This window comes from Schistocerca serialis, chromosome 2 (assembly GCF_023864345.2).
Source record: "Schistocerca serialis cubense isolate TAMUIC-IGC-003099 chromosome 2, iqSchSeri2.2, whole genome shotgun sequence".
Taxonomy (NCBI): Eukaryota; Metazoa; Arthropoda; class Insecta; order Orthoptera; family Acrididae; genus Schistocerca; species Schistocerca serialis.
In genome coordinates this window covers 540,452,085-540,468,558 of record NC_064639.1, presented here as the reverse complement: position 1 = coordinate 540,468,558, position 16,474 = coordinate 540,452,085, and the positions used below count along the sequence as shown (strand labels likewise).

The 16,474-nt window shown below is 43.2% G+C and overlaps 1 protein-coding gene across 1 annotated transcript in view; it reads left to right on the top strand.

Moving 5' to 3' along the window:
* Positions 1-8,850: 8,850 nt before the first annotated feature.
* Positions 8,851-16,474, top strand: part of LOC126456187 (brachyurin-like) — a 62,008-nt gene continuing 54,384 nt past the window's right edge. Inside the window, exon 1 of the mRNA XM_050091941.1 lies at positions 8,851-8,898. Within this exon, the coding sequence (XP_049947898.1) occupies positions 8,851-8,898 (48 nt within the window). The remainder of the gene's footprint in view (positions 8,899-16,474) is intronic.

Genomic DNA, 16,474 nt, shown 5'->3' with positions numbered 1-16,474 from the left:
TATGCTTCATGGCAGATCAATAACGCTGAACGAAATTATTTCACTACGGAGACGGAAATGTTCACAGTTATTTTTGGAATCGGGTGCTTTCATTGTTACCTCTATAGTAGGCTATTTATAATGGTGACCGATCACACAACGCTTAAGTAGCTTCTGGACTTAAAGCTCCAATGAGTAGATAGTCGAGGTGGACCTTGTAACCACAAGCGAGTTTCATTACGAGGTAGCACATCAGTCAGGATGGTCGCACACTAACACAGTCGAACTCAGCCACAAGGTATGCACTATGGAATGCACAGGCATTGACGTAAGTGAATGGATGGCTGATCTGGATTGTCAACGGTTTGCTAAACAACAGCAGTACTGCATGGAGGAGAGAGTATGGCGCACACGAAGTGAAATGGGCTGAGATTAGTAGTACCGCAGAGCTTGCATGAAGAAGTGTTGAGGCAAACACATGATTCGATTTTAGTGGGACATTCGCATTGAAAAGTAATGGAGAGAAGGGCAACAGAGAGTTATTGGCGTAAGACGTGAAGGCAGAATGTGGAGCATTGTGTGAAAAACTGTGTTTCTGGTGCTCAAAGAGGAGAAGTTAACTACCAGAAAAATAACTACACAGGTTACCAAAAGTTGATAAGCTTTTCCAAATGGTATAATTGGATAGCCTGGGACTCCTAGTATATATGCCAGCAGGGAATTGTTACATATTAACTGTTACTGACCATTTTTCTCCTCATGTTTCCATGATAGCCTTAGCAGACCAGCAACTACAACAGTGGCTCAGGCACTAGTCAGCCAGTGGATACTTTGGCTTGGGACACCTGAAACCTTAATCACAGATCAGGGTGCATATTTTATGGCAGAATTAATGCAGCAGCTATGCAGGCAGTTGTGCAGTAAGAAGATACAGACGGTTTTTCTCCACAAGCTAACAGTCGCACAGAATGAGTTCACAGGACAGTTGCAAAAATGAGATTTTACATAAATTCCCAGCATAGCAACTGGGACGCCATACTGGCCTATGTTATCACTCCACACAAATCGGAAGTTCAACAGAGTACAGGGTGATCTCTGTATGAAGTAGTGATGCAAGATGCTGTCACACTTTGAGTTTTGCAAAGCCTCACCGCAAGGAGACATCTCTTCGGTGAAGGATTTCACTAAAAGAGTGAAACTTATCTGGAGACAAGTACAAAAAATGAATACAAAGGCCTTAGAGAAGCAGCAAGGAGCGCATGATGTGAACGCACCATACGAGTCAGTGGGCTATGTTAATGAATCCTCAAGTGCTGAAGGGAAAAAGGAATAAATTTGTGACGTAGTATAATGGCCCTTACCAGGTACCAGAGATGACGTCGCCGGTTAACGTTGAATTGCAGCTCGCCACCATAAGCCAAATTCGGTCATGTAAGGGGGATATGAACAATTTGCCTCGTGTGACCCCAATTTCTGTAGAAGGTGGGGAGGGGGTGGAGGGGGAGAGATAAATGCTGACAACGAGAATAAAAAGGAAAAAGCAAAGTGAAGGAAACAGGATAATATGGCGAATCATCGGTATAACCCGAGACCTAGAGCAGTGATGTGGGACTGACATTTACTTTGTGATTACCAGCTACAATAATAGGAACCATAGCTGTCAGTATGGTTCAGTCCTTAATTTATGCACCTGACACACCTTCCTCGGCGTTGCCCCCCACCCCCACTCCCAAACACCTTTCGTTTCTTAATGGTATCATTGACGAGGACCTGCTTATCTCTCTGGAACAGAAGATTGCCGCCCAGCATGGTCGTGCTACCATGGGACATCTCTTAGACCACGTAAAAAGCTACAGTAGTAAGCGTCAGCAGCAATTGGTAGTCACTGGTTCATCAACATCATCCGCCTGTGTATTCCTTGAGGTGTTAGGGGTTATATACATATCTTGTTCAAGAGAATAGTTGCCCAAATTAGACCCCTCCCAACCTTCAGCCTATGGGTTTGAACCGATCTGAACTACACGGTCCCCGAGAAGATGGTTTAATGAGTGAACAGTCTTGAAGGCAAAGACCAAGTGTGCCCAAGGACCACAAGAAACAATTGTGTATAAGAGGAAGATTTTAGTGTAATTAATTATCACAAGCCACAATATATAGTTTCAAAGGAAGTGAACTCTGTAAATAAGGTACAAGTTCGGAACCGCTGAAGGGGTCAAAACCAGATAAATAGAGTCGGATGTAAATAGATGGATGGACAGAATGTGGGGACGCATTCATTCCGTAGAAGAGGGGAGTGGGGGTCGAATGATCAGAGTTCATAAGTTAGATAAATATAGAAGTTTTACAGTAGTGAAGGTAGTTAAAATGTGAAGGAATATTGGGGGGCAGAAGTCGTACGTGTGTTACATTCTGTTGCACAGTTCATTGGTATGATACAATGACGTAAGCGGTTCGGCGGAGCACCAAGGTAAGCACCACGAAGGAGAATCTCCGCAGCTCGTGGTCTAGCAGCTAGCATTGCTGCCTCTGAATCATGGGGTCCAGGGTTCGATTCCTGGCCGGGTTGGGGGTTTTCTCTGCCTGGGGACTTGGTGTTCGCGTTGTCCTTATCATTTCATTATGATAATTGTTCGTGACAGTGACTAGATTGGCTTGTGAAAAAAAATTGGACTGTGTAAAAAATTTGGACTTCGTTTGGGCGCTGATGACCACGTAGTTGAGCAGCCCACAAACGAAACATCATCATCAACGAAGGAGAATGCAGTGTCAATGGCCAGTGGAGGGTATGACAAGAAGCAGCTCGCTGCACACCAAATATTCAACACTGAGGGCAGTGATCGGGTCAGTTACGCCAGCCAAACAACACCAAAATATTCCACCGACCTACTGGGGAACAAGAACCGCAGGCGTTAGCGGCAGAAAGCAGTATTTAGGGACTGGCAGCGAGCTCGTCATCATCGTCCATCGTGAGGCGTTGGAGTGTCGTAGAACCTGTGTCACTTAGCGCCGCCACTGGTTCAGAGTCTTCACCGCCATCGCAATCATAGTTGCAGTCACGGTCGTATTGCGGGTCGTCGCCTAGGAGGCGCCTACAAATTTTATTGAACACGCTACATTTGACAAGGTTCTTCGAGAGACGAAACAAGGACTCCACTTTTGCTACACTGACGGCAATGTTGGCAACGTGGAAGCTGACCATGCTAAGTTGGGACAGCTGACTGTATGCATATTCGAACTACCCGTTAAATTGCCAGTAGCAGACGTCATGGCTGTGTTGCGCCCCTACGGCATCGTTCAAGAAATCGTGGCAGCAAAGTCGGCCCAATTTAAGACATGTCCAGTCCTCAACAGAGTGCGCCAAGTGCGCATTGCGCATTGAACTCCGATGACACGTACAATCGCACCTTCAGATAGGAGGCTGCCGACCGATAATTATTTATAACGCCAACCTAAAATGAGCTCTGGATGTAGTAAAGAAGTCACCTACGATCCGAGTGCCTTTAACGTCGGATCACACAACTTGCTCTGCAGGACGTGGTACGTCCACCGACGCCAAAGGTCCTCCCAAAGACTAATACGGCGACGCTCACGACGCCTCCTCTAGCCCACACACATCAGACCGACGTTGTTGAACCAGACCCAACTACTGTGGACCGACGCCTGGCCGTCCAATGTCACTGATACCAACGAGTACTGCCGGCACCACTGACAATTAATTCACTTATCGTACCAACTGAACCCTAGGAGGCGTGAGTCAATGCCATGGTTCAACATGGTAGGCCACACGCGACAACAAGTTTCACCGAAACACAGGAAACGATGCCAAGGGACCGCGTCAGGTCACAGCAGTTCCCACTCGCTAGAGGAAGAACAAGTGATCTCGCAGGACGCCATCAGGAGGCCCACACCATTTATACCGACTCCAGCGTGTGGAACGGACGGCAGGATGGGCGGCGTCCATCTGCCACTCCTCTGAGGTGACCATGGCGACCAGGAAGGATCTAGTGCAGGCTGCGAAGCCACACAGTCTCTTCCTATAAACCATTACGATGTCACTTTTGCGCCCAAGTTGTGGGCAAAGGACGTCGAGATTGGACAGAACGGCGATCTAGAGCACATGAGGAATGAACAATACTGGAAGGTCTGTGGTCGGTGAGTCGTGATGTCAGTCGTAATGTCCTCTTCTCTCCAACATCACCATGGGTAGCCCTGCCCAGCCACTGCACCCCCAGGGTTACCGCTTGGCCACAATGAATACAAGGGTGTTAGCTCTCCTGCCAAGATCTAACTCCTGAGAGAATGCAAGTTACAGGAGTCGACTTCGAATTCTTGAAAGACGTGTAGACCAACACATTCCAGTATTTTCATGATTATGCAACGAATGTAATGCCTGGTGATCAATAGACACCGACATGGGGATTTTAGTGTGTGACAGCATCGAAGCCAATGACATCAGTTATGTTCCCTCCGCTAGGGTATTAACAGTCATAAGAATATGCACTGCTAACCGGTTGTTTTATTGGTATAGAAATTGCTTCTGTTATATAGACAGGTCGGATATTTTGTGGCAACTTGCACTTGAGAATGACTATAAAGCCGAGATCAAGATTATGTAAGATAAATGGATAGTAATTTACAGTTTCATGTCGGAAATTTCTTTCAAAACGGTTACTTATGTAGCGGGAATGTCGCAAGACCACGGCTTTACTTGCGAACTCGTCTTCTCACCCTCCTTTCTGAGCCAGTCGAGCCCCTTTGTACCTGGTAGCATATAAATGGTTCAAATGGCTCTGAGCACTATGGGACTTAACTTCTGAGGTCATCAGTCCCCTAGAACTTAGAACTACTTAAACTTAACTAACCTAAGGACTCTCACACACATCCATGCCCGAGGCAGGATTCGAACCTGCGACCGTAGCGGTCGCGCGGTTCCAGACTGAAGCGCCTAGAACCGCACGGCCACACCGGCCGGCCAGCAGATAAATGACAGCTGCGGAGACTCACGAGTCGAGTTACGGGCACACTGAGACGGGGAGTTCGGAGATGACTTAACAGGACTCGCTGGCGACTTTAAAGCGACTCTACGGAGTTGATGTCTGATCTCTACCAGAAACGGCACTGATTCGGATTCCACGTTAAACTGTTCGCCCTCTACCCCGCTGGGTCGCTGGGGTAGATTAGGGACACGCAAGCGGCCGAAGTGACGTCCAACTGAAAGACGTGCAGCAGGCCATTGAGTTAAAAGAAATAGTTTTACCAGTAACAATACTGCGTAGGCATCCTTAATGAGTGAACTGAAGACGTTGAAGCAAAAGTTTAGGAATACTTGCCGTTCTGATTTTTTCTTGCTTTTAGTTAGAGCATGCAATGTTCCTACACCCGGTTTCTCCACCTTTCCTATTGAATTCAAATGTAGCTCAAAGTAATCATCTTGAGGTTGCTTCTCTTCTGTCCGTGTTTGCTTACAAACAGATCTGTTTTTCGGGGGATCCGGCTTGAGTAAAACACACTTTTTATTTTTATTTTTATTCCCCAGACATGTTTCGCTGAAGTTTCAGCATCATCAGTAGGCTTTTTCCCATCTTCTATAAAACAGGAAAAACGCTTTTTACTGTTTGTACTTGGAAGAGCAGTTGAACGGAATGGACAGTGTCTTGAAAGGAGGGTGTAAGATGAACATCAACAAAAGCAAAACGAGGATAATGGAATGTAGTCGAATGAAATCGGGTGATGCTGAGGGAATTAGATTAGGAAATGAGACACTAAAAGTAGTAAAGGACTTTTGCTATTTGGGGAGCAAAATAACTGATGATGGTCGAAGTAGAGAGGATATAAAACGTAGACTGGCAATGGCAAGGAAATCGTTTCGGGAGAAGAAAAATTTGTTAACATCGAGTATAGAGTTAAATGTCAGGAAGTCGTTTATGAAAGTATTTGTATGGAGTGTAGTCATGTATGGAAGTGAAACGTGGACGATAAATAGTTTAGACAAGAAGAGAATAGAAGCTTTCGAAATGTGGTGCTACAGAAGAAAGCTGAAGATTAGATGGGTAGATCACATAACTAATGAGGAGGTATTGAACAGAATTGGGGAGAAGAGGAGCTTGTGGCACAACTTGACTAGAAGAAGGGATGGGTTGGTAGGACATGTTCTGAGGCATCAACGGATCACCAGTTTAGTATTGGAGGGCAGTGTGGAGGGTAAAAATCGTAGAGGGAGACCAAGAGGTGAATACACTAAGCAGATACAGAAGGATGTAGGCTGCAGTAGGTACTGGGAGATGAAGAAGCTTGCACAGGATAGAGTAGCATGGAGAGCTGCATCAAACCAGTCTCAGGACTGAAGACCACAACAACAACTGTTTGTACACATATAAATTTGAGATTTTAAGACAGTATTTCCGTATTTGAAAAAAGACAAATCTTGTACATTTACCTTCTTTCCACATGCTGTGGATTTCCTGGATTTTATGTCATTTAATGGAGCTGTTCGGTTTTACAGTTTGTTACTTAGGTCTTCACAGTGAAGATCATGAAGAAATCAGCAAAAGCAACTGAAACATATTACAAACACAGACACACAATATGCCACATTGTATTAGTTAATGGTATGCATAACAGTAGGCATACAGTCGTAAATTTCCGAAGTAAAGAACGCTCCACATTAAGTGCTACATGGTTGCAGATCACAAACTGTGAAATAAAACGACTGCATTAAATAAAATAAATTCCAGGAAATACGCAGCTCGTAGTAACACATTATATATGCAGAGTTTATCTGTTTCTTTTAATTTGTAAATATTGTCATAAAAACTCAAATCTATATGTGTATATGTAGTAAAATAAATTTTTCCTCTTTTATAGACGATAACAAGAACCAACTGACGATGTTGAAACTTCAGTGAAACATGTCCGAAAAAGAAAAAGAAAATTATGATTTGCGCAAGGTGGACCCTCTCCAAACACAAATCTATCTGTAGCACCAAGGTTAAAGTGTTGCAGTTCATCACATAGGTTAGTTATCGAAACTTCCTGAATCTGGAAAATCATTCATGCCAGAACGTTCTTTCTGGAAAACATTTCCCTCTATCACACCCAAAGCAAATATACCGTAAGTATTAGACATTTTTCCATTTGCGACTCAACTTTACATCGCTTACACAACGTTCGTAAGTTTGAAGTATGCAAAACCTATTACGTAACACAAGATAAATACCGAACTTCAAATAAGAAGATAACAATTGATAAACGCCTTGATATCGCCCTGCCGCAGTCTCCTGGTCGGACGCCGCTCGACATCAGGTGGCCGGTGGCGCGTAGCCGCTGTAGGGCTATGGAACTGTAGAGCATAAACTGATCTGGTCTTCACGCAGCCGCGACCTGTTCTGCAGAATTATTTCTGGAAGTTTTCGCTATTACTGGTGGGTTAGAAAGTGAATAGGATTATCTTTGAGACTCCACCGGACTGATACCTTTAGAAGACAGTAGAAACGCTAATTAAAAAATAAAGAAGGGAATGGACTGGAACTCGCGACTTTGCGCCTACAATGCGCGACATTCACGAGTAGACCACGAGGTGACACAGCGTAGTAATATTTCTGTCTTGCAGACTGGTTCATTACAAGTCAAGAGGATCTTCAAGTGTTCCATGCGCTGGTAGCAACATGTTAAAGTTTTAAAGCTCCACTCGACACCATCGCGAATACAAAGTGGTGTGGGTTCTATGTGCATCTTCAGCATACTACCATCAGGACAATGATTACCTTAAGATGCTCTCGCCCGATGAAAGAAACTAGTAATACACTCCTTTGCGATGCATATTATTTACTGTGTAAATTGATTATATTTAGCTTTCGAAATATTCTTGTACACCACATGAGAATACTCTAATCTGCCATACGTTCTGGACACTGATGTAGTTATGTGTCCTAACCGTTATCCGTGTAACTCCGACGGCGGAAGTGGGTTTCGAGACTAACGAGTATTGGGATTAGCTCTGTCAGGCTTCAGGGCGAGAAGGCAACCGAGGCGGCGCTGCGGGTATCTTACAGAGCTCCCGTACGCAGGAGGATCAGATTTCGAATCCTCCTCCAGTCATCCAGGACTAGCTCTTCCTAGGTTTCTAAGAAGACAAATGCCTGGACTGTTTCTTTGAAGACAGAATGTTTCCTTCCCCAACCGTGTCCAAAACTTGAATGTCTTCCAATTTCGTCATAGTCAACGACACGTTATACACTAATCTTCCTTTCTGTTTTATACCGACCAGAATTCGTAGGTCCCCTCAGTAACAAATGACTGGTGGTTAGCCGGCCGTGGTGGCCGAGCGGTTCTAGGCGCTTCAGTCCGGAATCGCGCTGCTGCTACGGTCGAAGGTTCGAATCCTGCCTCGGGCATGGCTGTGTGTGATGTCCTTGGGTTAGTAAGGTTTAATTAGTTCTATGTCTAGGGGACTGATGACCTCAGATGTTAAGTCCCATAGTGCTTAGAGCCATTTTTTTTTACTGGTGGTTACTCCATATTGATGCTACTTTACACTTGAAACAGGTTACAATCTATCACCAGCTGCAGATCGTAGCGCAGCAGAAATTGTTCACCTCACCTAGTTTCCATGAAAATTTCCACTTGCACAATCAGGATAGAAAATGTATGACAGCCTCATGCTCTGAGCGAGGTCGAAACTGAGATTTCAAAATAAGTGCTTTTAAGCACTTTAACACAGTATTTCACCAGTCAGGGACGACAAACTCTTATCTGCGCCTCATAAATGTGGCAATAATCTTATCGAGCTACATTCAAAAACCACTGTGTTGGTGCTCTTCAGAAGGTGTATAAATTGATCGACTCCATCGTTGCTCCATCCATTGACTAGACATGAAACTCCTGTTGGCGTGCGTTCTCCTGTCAGTGGCGGTGGCGCAGGTGAGTAGGAAGTCTATTACTGATTCACGAAGAGTTATACAGAATACACGCACCGACGTGATACATCAGCGAACTGATATATTTGTAATCAGGACACGCGTAAAAATCGTGTTATTGTTATCGTGGGGGTTATATAAACTCTGATATAACCCTCTCCGTTTCCCAGGCTAATATATGACTCATTTCCCTAACAAAGAATATGTCTGAAGTTTTCCACGGCCTCACAAAAACCAAAGTGAAGTGCCATCTCTCGTAAACTCTTTAACATAAATAAGAGAAAACAATACAATTTTCCTAGCCGACTTACAGCTGTGTAACATGTTGAAAATAATTTGACATGTAAACAATCACCTCTCTTTCATTACACACACTATTCCGCTCGCATACCCACATACACACACACACACACACACACACACACACACACACACACACACTTTCTCTGCAACCTACCATATAACAGTAATCAGTAATAATTCTGATTTGGTCCATAAGTAAATTGCAGTCATAAATAGAAACCAATCTAACAGAACAACATTTCATACCATTACATACCAAAAATACTATTTGGTGAAGCCTCCACTCAATCTGATAAGGAACTCTAGAGGTCCTAGTACAGAACCAAAAAGGTTGTTTACCCACTACTATCGTACCTATGTGGATATACTGCTCAAACTTTTCATATTATGATTACTCTGTAAACGAAAGCGTGCTGAAAAATAATACCTCCGAATTTTTATGTAACACTGTTAAAGCCTTTTAAATGATACAGACTTTATTGACATTCAATATCATTATTCTTCGTGTCTAAATATTTATTCCACATCGTAGTCCCCCTGGTGTGAAACAAATTTCTCTAAACGAGAGACCAGTTTGTTGATGCCGTCACTGTAGAATGTCTGACATTGTTGACGGAGCCACAATTGCAGCTCTCCTTGCACCGCTTCATCTCTACCAAAATGAAGGCCTCGAAGGTGTCCTTTATGTTTTGAAACAGGTGAAAATCGGATAAGGCCAAGTCGGGACTGTATAGAGTAAGATAGATGGCAGTGAGCACAAATAACCAAACATCGTACATTATTGACGTCGATACAATCATCACCGTATATAGCATTCCTTCTTCTAAGGATCTGTATTGGAGGCACGTTTTCTGCAGTTATAAAATCGATTGCAGCATGCCGTTTCTCACTGACCGACATTGTTACATTACACATCGCATTATTACACCAACAATTCTGGGCCCTCTAGCGGCAGAGGGTTGCGAATGTGTTGACGTGAAAAGTAAAGATGCAGAATGTTAACAACGTATGTTTTATATAAAAAGTTTTAGGAGTTTTCACATAATGAAAATCGGATACTTTGCTTTTCAGAGAGTCGTCGTATTTGGTTTCTGTAGTTGTCCAAAGCTGCTGCAGCACGATAAAAAAACACGCCAAATAATAAAAATAAAATAAAAAAACACAGTAAGTAGATAATCAGTTACAATGCAGAAGGTGTTTCTACCGTCTGGAGGAAAAGGCCTGAACATTACCGCTAATCTGTGGACGAATATTGGCGTTTGGAATTCCGCTCCATAAATGATGTGAAACAGGAAACAAGATAGTGCCACACACTATTATTTCACTAAAAGTGGTTTTTTATTGAAAGTAGGTGTTGTGCGCATGGATGTCGTTTTCATTCCATATTATTATCACATGCATTACGCTAAAACTATAATCTAATTAGAAGTGGAATGTATGAAAAACTACAGTTTCCCTATTGTCTCACCATTTCTTGCGTGTTCTAGGTATCTTGAGCAGAGTAGAATAGGTGCGGTAGCGTTGTCGCTTCCCGCGCCCGGGTTCCCGGGTTCGATTCCCGGCGGGGTCAGGGATTTTCTCTGCCTCGTGATGGAAGGTGACATTACAGTGCATACGCAAGATGCTGTCGATACAGAATAGTCATACAAACGACTTCTTACACAAAGAATGGCGATGACGTGAATTAAGCTGTTGCGAAATAGAAAGGGTTGTGATAAACCGTGGCTAAAGACAAATATGACGGAACCTGCAAGTCTCCTTCGTCGCCATCTGTGGTCGAACAAATACGGTGACATCTCTAGCAGAGGACAAGACGTTCCACATCAACGCCCCTGCAAAAAGATTAGGCGGCAGTCAAAGCAAAAACTGCATGAAAATAGAATGAAATCCCTTTAGACAATAGGTCATATCATTACACTAAGTGAAATAATTTGTCAAATTGGATGATGTTGCAATTACGGGACGACAATAGACAACACGAGGGCTTCTTGGGATCCGCCAACGAATTTCCTTGGATCATCTATTTCACTTTTGCCTACATTTCATTTTCTTCTCCTATTATTTCACCGGCCTTCAGAATACGTTAAACTAAGGACTTTTTAATGTTCTGAGCCTTACTTTCAGCCCAGTACTGTTTCGTTCTTTCTGATTTTTTAGTTGTAACCGTCCTTCTTGCCTCCGGTTTTATTTCAGTTTTATCTTTGAGTATTTTTACCCTCCTCTGTTCCCTTAAACTTTTTTTTTCGAATTAGTGAACAAATTTCTGGTTGTCTGTTGAGTTCACTTCAAGGATCTGTCCATAACAATCAATACTTTATTTAGTCACTGTGTGTGAGAGATTTCGGCTTTTTGGTAAAGGGGTTCGTTTTTGATTTGGATTGATTTGTTGTTACGGAATTTTGGACCTAGGATTTCTGTCGTTATCTTGATTTCTTTGACCTCGAATGTTTCAATTGGGCCCTGACAGATGATGGATGGTGTTTCGGCTGCTTATGCGACTTCTGATTGATTACCGTTTTATAGGGAGTTATTTTTGTATTCCATAAGTGGGACTTCTTGTTATATGTGTTTTTGATGAGTTGGAAAGCTAGTTCATTTTATCAGAATCCGTCGGTTTTTTCTCGAGGACATTCCACCTGATACATTCTTCAAGGTATTTGAATTCTTTCAAAAATGTTCAAATGTGTGTGAATTCCTAAGCGACCAATCTGATGAGGTCATCGGTCCCTAGACTTACTCTGCTTAAAGTAACTTAGGCTAAGAACAACACACGCACCCGTGCCCGAGGTAGGACTCGAACCTCCAGCGGGACGGGCCGCGCAATCCGGGACATGGCGCCTCTAACCGCACGACCACTCCGCGCCGCTTGAGTTCTTTAACGATACCTGTTTAAGTTCTCCCATTTTAGGAAGTTTCTGTGTGTTTTTTATGTTTGTCGTTATTTTAGTCTTTTAGAAGGATATTTTGAGACATATGTTTCCTTATAGCCTTTTTTACTGATGGCCTGTTCTTTGGCATATTTTCAGGTCTCGGTTAGAAGGGCCACATCTTCTGCAAAGGCCTTTATATCTTGTTTCTTGTCGGATTAAACTATGGATCTTTGTGTTCCAATCGCTGACTATTTCTTCTAGGACTCAGTTAAATAGGAGAGAGGAAGTTAGTTCTTTTTTCATACTCCACTGTTATGTCTAAAGGGTCGGACAGTTCTCCCGTTAACTTTGAATTATATGTTGGAAAGGTTTTCGCCGATTCGGTTCGTGACTTTGTTTCTACCTTTATTATGGTGGTGAGGGAATCCAATTCGGTTGAGTCGTATGTTTCTTGGAAGTCAATGAAAGTAATACCAAGTGATTTTGATTTTTGATAAACCATGAGGTTTTTGGAGGTTCTGGACAGTATCTTACTTTCCTGAAACCCGCTTGGTATTCTCCAGGGTGATTGTTGAGTTGCGGTTCTGCTTTGTTTAGTAGGACTCTAGAGAATATCTCGTATGTTACGTCTAAGAAAGAAGTCTCTCTGTAGTTGCTGGGGTCTGTTTTGGACCCTTTATTATGAAGTAGGTAGATGAGGGCCTTCTTCCATTCACTTGGAATTCTTTCATTTATCCGAATTTCTTCAAAGATGTTTTGGTGGGACTCCATGGAATTTTGGGCGACATTTTTCCCAAGTTTAGCTGTGACATGGTTTTCTCCCGAGGTCTTAGTTTTTGAGATTCGTTGTAATTGCTCCAAGTTTGGATTGGTTAACTTTAAGGTACTTACGTACAGTTTTTCTACAAAGTCTTCATAGTTGAGAAGTCTCTGAAATATTCTTCAGATGCATTACTATTATCCCTGTTGTTGTGGGGAATATTTCCGTTTTTGTCTTGGAGTTGTAGGGCCGGTGGGCTATATCTGTTTATTTTTCGTTTAAACTTGTAAAAGTTACTTGTGTTTTTCTTCTGGATCTGAAAGAGAAGTTGGTCTTCTTCGACTTTCTTGATTCTTTTGAGTGTCTTCTTCATTAATTTTCTTGCACTTAAGAAGTTTTGTCTGTTGTGCTCGTTTTTGTGTGACTGCCACTTTTCGTGTAAGTCGTAATTATGCCTTTCACTTCAGTCTGTTCCCTGATTAACATGTTACCTAGTCCCTCCCAGTAGTTCCCTAACACACAATATGCATTCCCCAGCCCCCTGACGTTTTGATATGTTTTTCAAAATAAGTCATTATGATAGACGAAGCAGAGAGGACTTAAAGAGTAGATAACACTCAACAAGATAGCATTCGTGGCCAAAAGAAGTCTCTTAGTATCAAACATAGGGCCACAGTACCTGATGCATTTGCGGAGAGCAAAAATTGTAGTAGAAGACAGAGACTGCAATATACACAACAAATAATGGAGGACGTTGGATGCAAGTGCTACTCTGAGGTGAAGATGTCAGCAAGGAAAGAAATTACTGAAGAACAGTATCGAATCAGCCGGAAGGTTCATTACACAAAACTACTGTAATTATAATAATTACCATAAAGAAAAAATGGTAATGCAAACAGAGAGGAAGTTTTCCCCTTACGGGATTGCGAAAGCTAGGTTCCAGGTTTTTTAACCTATTGTATTCATCGCAAGCACTTTTATTCTTCTGGGTTTTTTTTCCTGTCCATACACACATCGTTTAAGCTATCTTAAACACAAAATTCATTTGATACACTATTTCAGTGTTGTTACAATGTATTTCAGACCTAGTTACAAACTTTCTTTGTTCATCCTCTGTTCTGCACTGAGAGCAAAGATCACAAAAGTAACTCGAAGGTGAGTTACAGGAAATCCAGTGATCCAATACGTTCTTCGATATACACTCAAGACCCAAAGAAGCTGATACACCTGCCTAATATTGTGTACGGCTCCCGCGAGCACGCAGAAGTGCAGCAACACGACGTGGCATGGACTCGACTAATGTCTGAAGTAGTGCTGGAGGGAATAGACACCATGAATCCTGCAGGGCTGTTCATAAATCCGAAAGAGTACGAGGAGGTGGAGATCTCTTCTGAACAGCACGTTCCAAGGAATCCGAGATACGCTTAATAATGTTCATGTCTAGGGAGTTTGATAGTCAACGGAAATGTTTAAACTTAGAAGAGTGTTCCTGGAGCCACTATGTAGCAATTCTGGACGTGTGGGGTGTCGCATTTCTCTGCTGGAATTGCACAAGTCCCTCGGAAATCACAGTGGACATGAATAGATGCAGGCGATCACACAGGATGCTTACGAACGTGTAACCTATCAGAGTTGTATCTAGACGTGTCAGCGGTCCCATATCACTCCAACTGCACACGCCCCACACCATTACATTGTCTCCACCAGCTTGAACAGAACCCTGCTGACATGCAGGGTTCATGGACTCATGAGGTTGTCTCCGTACCCGTACACGTCGATCCGCTCGATACAATTTGAAACGAGACTCGTCCGACCAGGCTACATGTTTCCAGTCATCAACAGTCCAATGGTGTTAACAGGCTCAGTCGAGGCGTAATGCTTTGTCTCGTGCAATCATCAAGGGTACACAACCGGTTCTTCGCCTCCGAACGCTCATATCAATGATCGTGACAAAATAAAACACCTGCAGCCTTCCTTATGATTTTATTTTATTTTGTTGCTACCAGTTTCAACGCTTCAGTTGGCAGTTGATGGTTGGAGTGCTGACACATTATCTGCGCATCCAGTAATGCTGGAAACTGTTGTGTTATGTATGGGGCTCATATCAACCTGCACCGCATCTAAAATAGCCTGAAGATGACGCACTGAAGCGCTGAAACTGGTAGCAACAAAATAAAATAAAATCATAAGGACGGCTGTATGTGTTTTCTTTTGTCACGATAGTAAACGGCCGTCGTCCCAGAGATCTCCTGCCAAAAGGATGTACAAACAAAAGATTCCTATCGATCATGTTTCGTTGAATGGTTCGCACTCTGACAGTTGTTGATGGCCCAGCACTGAAATCTGCAACAGCTTGCGGAAGGGTTGCACTTCTGTCACGTTGAACGCTTCCCTTCAGTCGTCGTCGTTGGTCTTGATCTTGCAGGATCTTTTTCCGGCATCATTGATGTCGGAGATTTGATGTTTTACCGGATTGTTGATAGTCACGGTACACTCCTGAAATGCTCGTATGGGAAAATCCCCACTTCATCGCTATCTCGGAGAAGCTGAGACCAATCGCTTGTGCGCCGACTACAACACCACGTTCAAACTCACTTATATCTTGATAACCTGCCATTATAGCAGCAGTAAATGATCTAACAACTGCGCCAAAAACTTGTTCTCTTATAAAGGCGTTGCCGACCATGGCGCCGTATTCTGTCTGTTTACGGATCTCTGTGTTTGAATACCCATGCCTATATCAATTTCTTTGGCGCTTCAGTGTAAGAATTTCCTTTTCTAACGCCTTATCTGGAATGTATCATTATTCTGAGGAAGTCTAATTGGAGCTGTTGCAGTGAGGAATATACACTATCTAATGAGAAAAGTATGACAACACTTGTAATGCGGAACTGACCACCAGATCTCACGAAGACAGACGCGCATGTATAAAATGGTGTGCAGAGTATGGTGTTGTCAGTAGAGAAACAGTAACTGCAAAATTCGACGGTCAGGAGAGATTAGTGACTTCAAATTCGAGATAGTCATTGGATGTTACCTGAGTAACAATTCCATCAAGAAAGTTTCAGCTGTTCTAATGCCGCACAACTACACCCTTTGCGGTGTGTTTGTGAAGTGGAAACGCGAAGGAACAACCACAGACAAGAAGACCTCAGATACCGACAGACAGGTACGGTCGAGCATTGCGAAGGGGAGTTGTAAAAAACTCACATGAAACCATCGGAGAAAATCACGCGTGAGTTTCGAAGTTACCAGCAGTGCAGGTAGCGTAATGACTGTTCGCATCGAGTTGAAAGGCATGGTGTACAATAGTCGAGCAACTCCTCCAAGTCACACATTAATATACTCAGTGTGAAGTGCTGTTTGAGACGGTGTAAAGAGCGACGCTACGGACGGTGGATGACTGGAAACGAGTGCTTTGAAGGGACGATTCACGCTATACTCCGCGGAAATCGGAAGGAAGGGTTTGGATATGGTGAATGCCTGGAGAACGTTAACTGCAGTACCAAAACTGAAGTACTAAGGAGAAAGTGTTACGGTTCGGGGACGATGCTCATAAAGCAACCTCTGTGATGCAATGGTTTGTGGACACTGAGATTCTTGAAATGAACTCGCTTGCCTATAGCCCCGACTCAAATCGAGTGGAA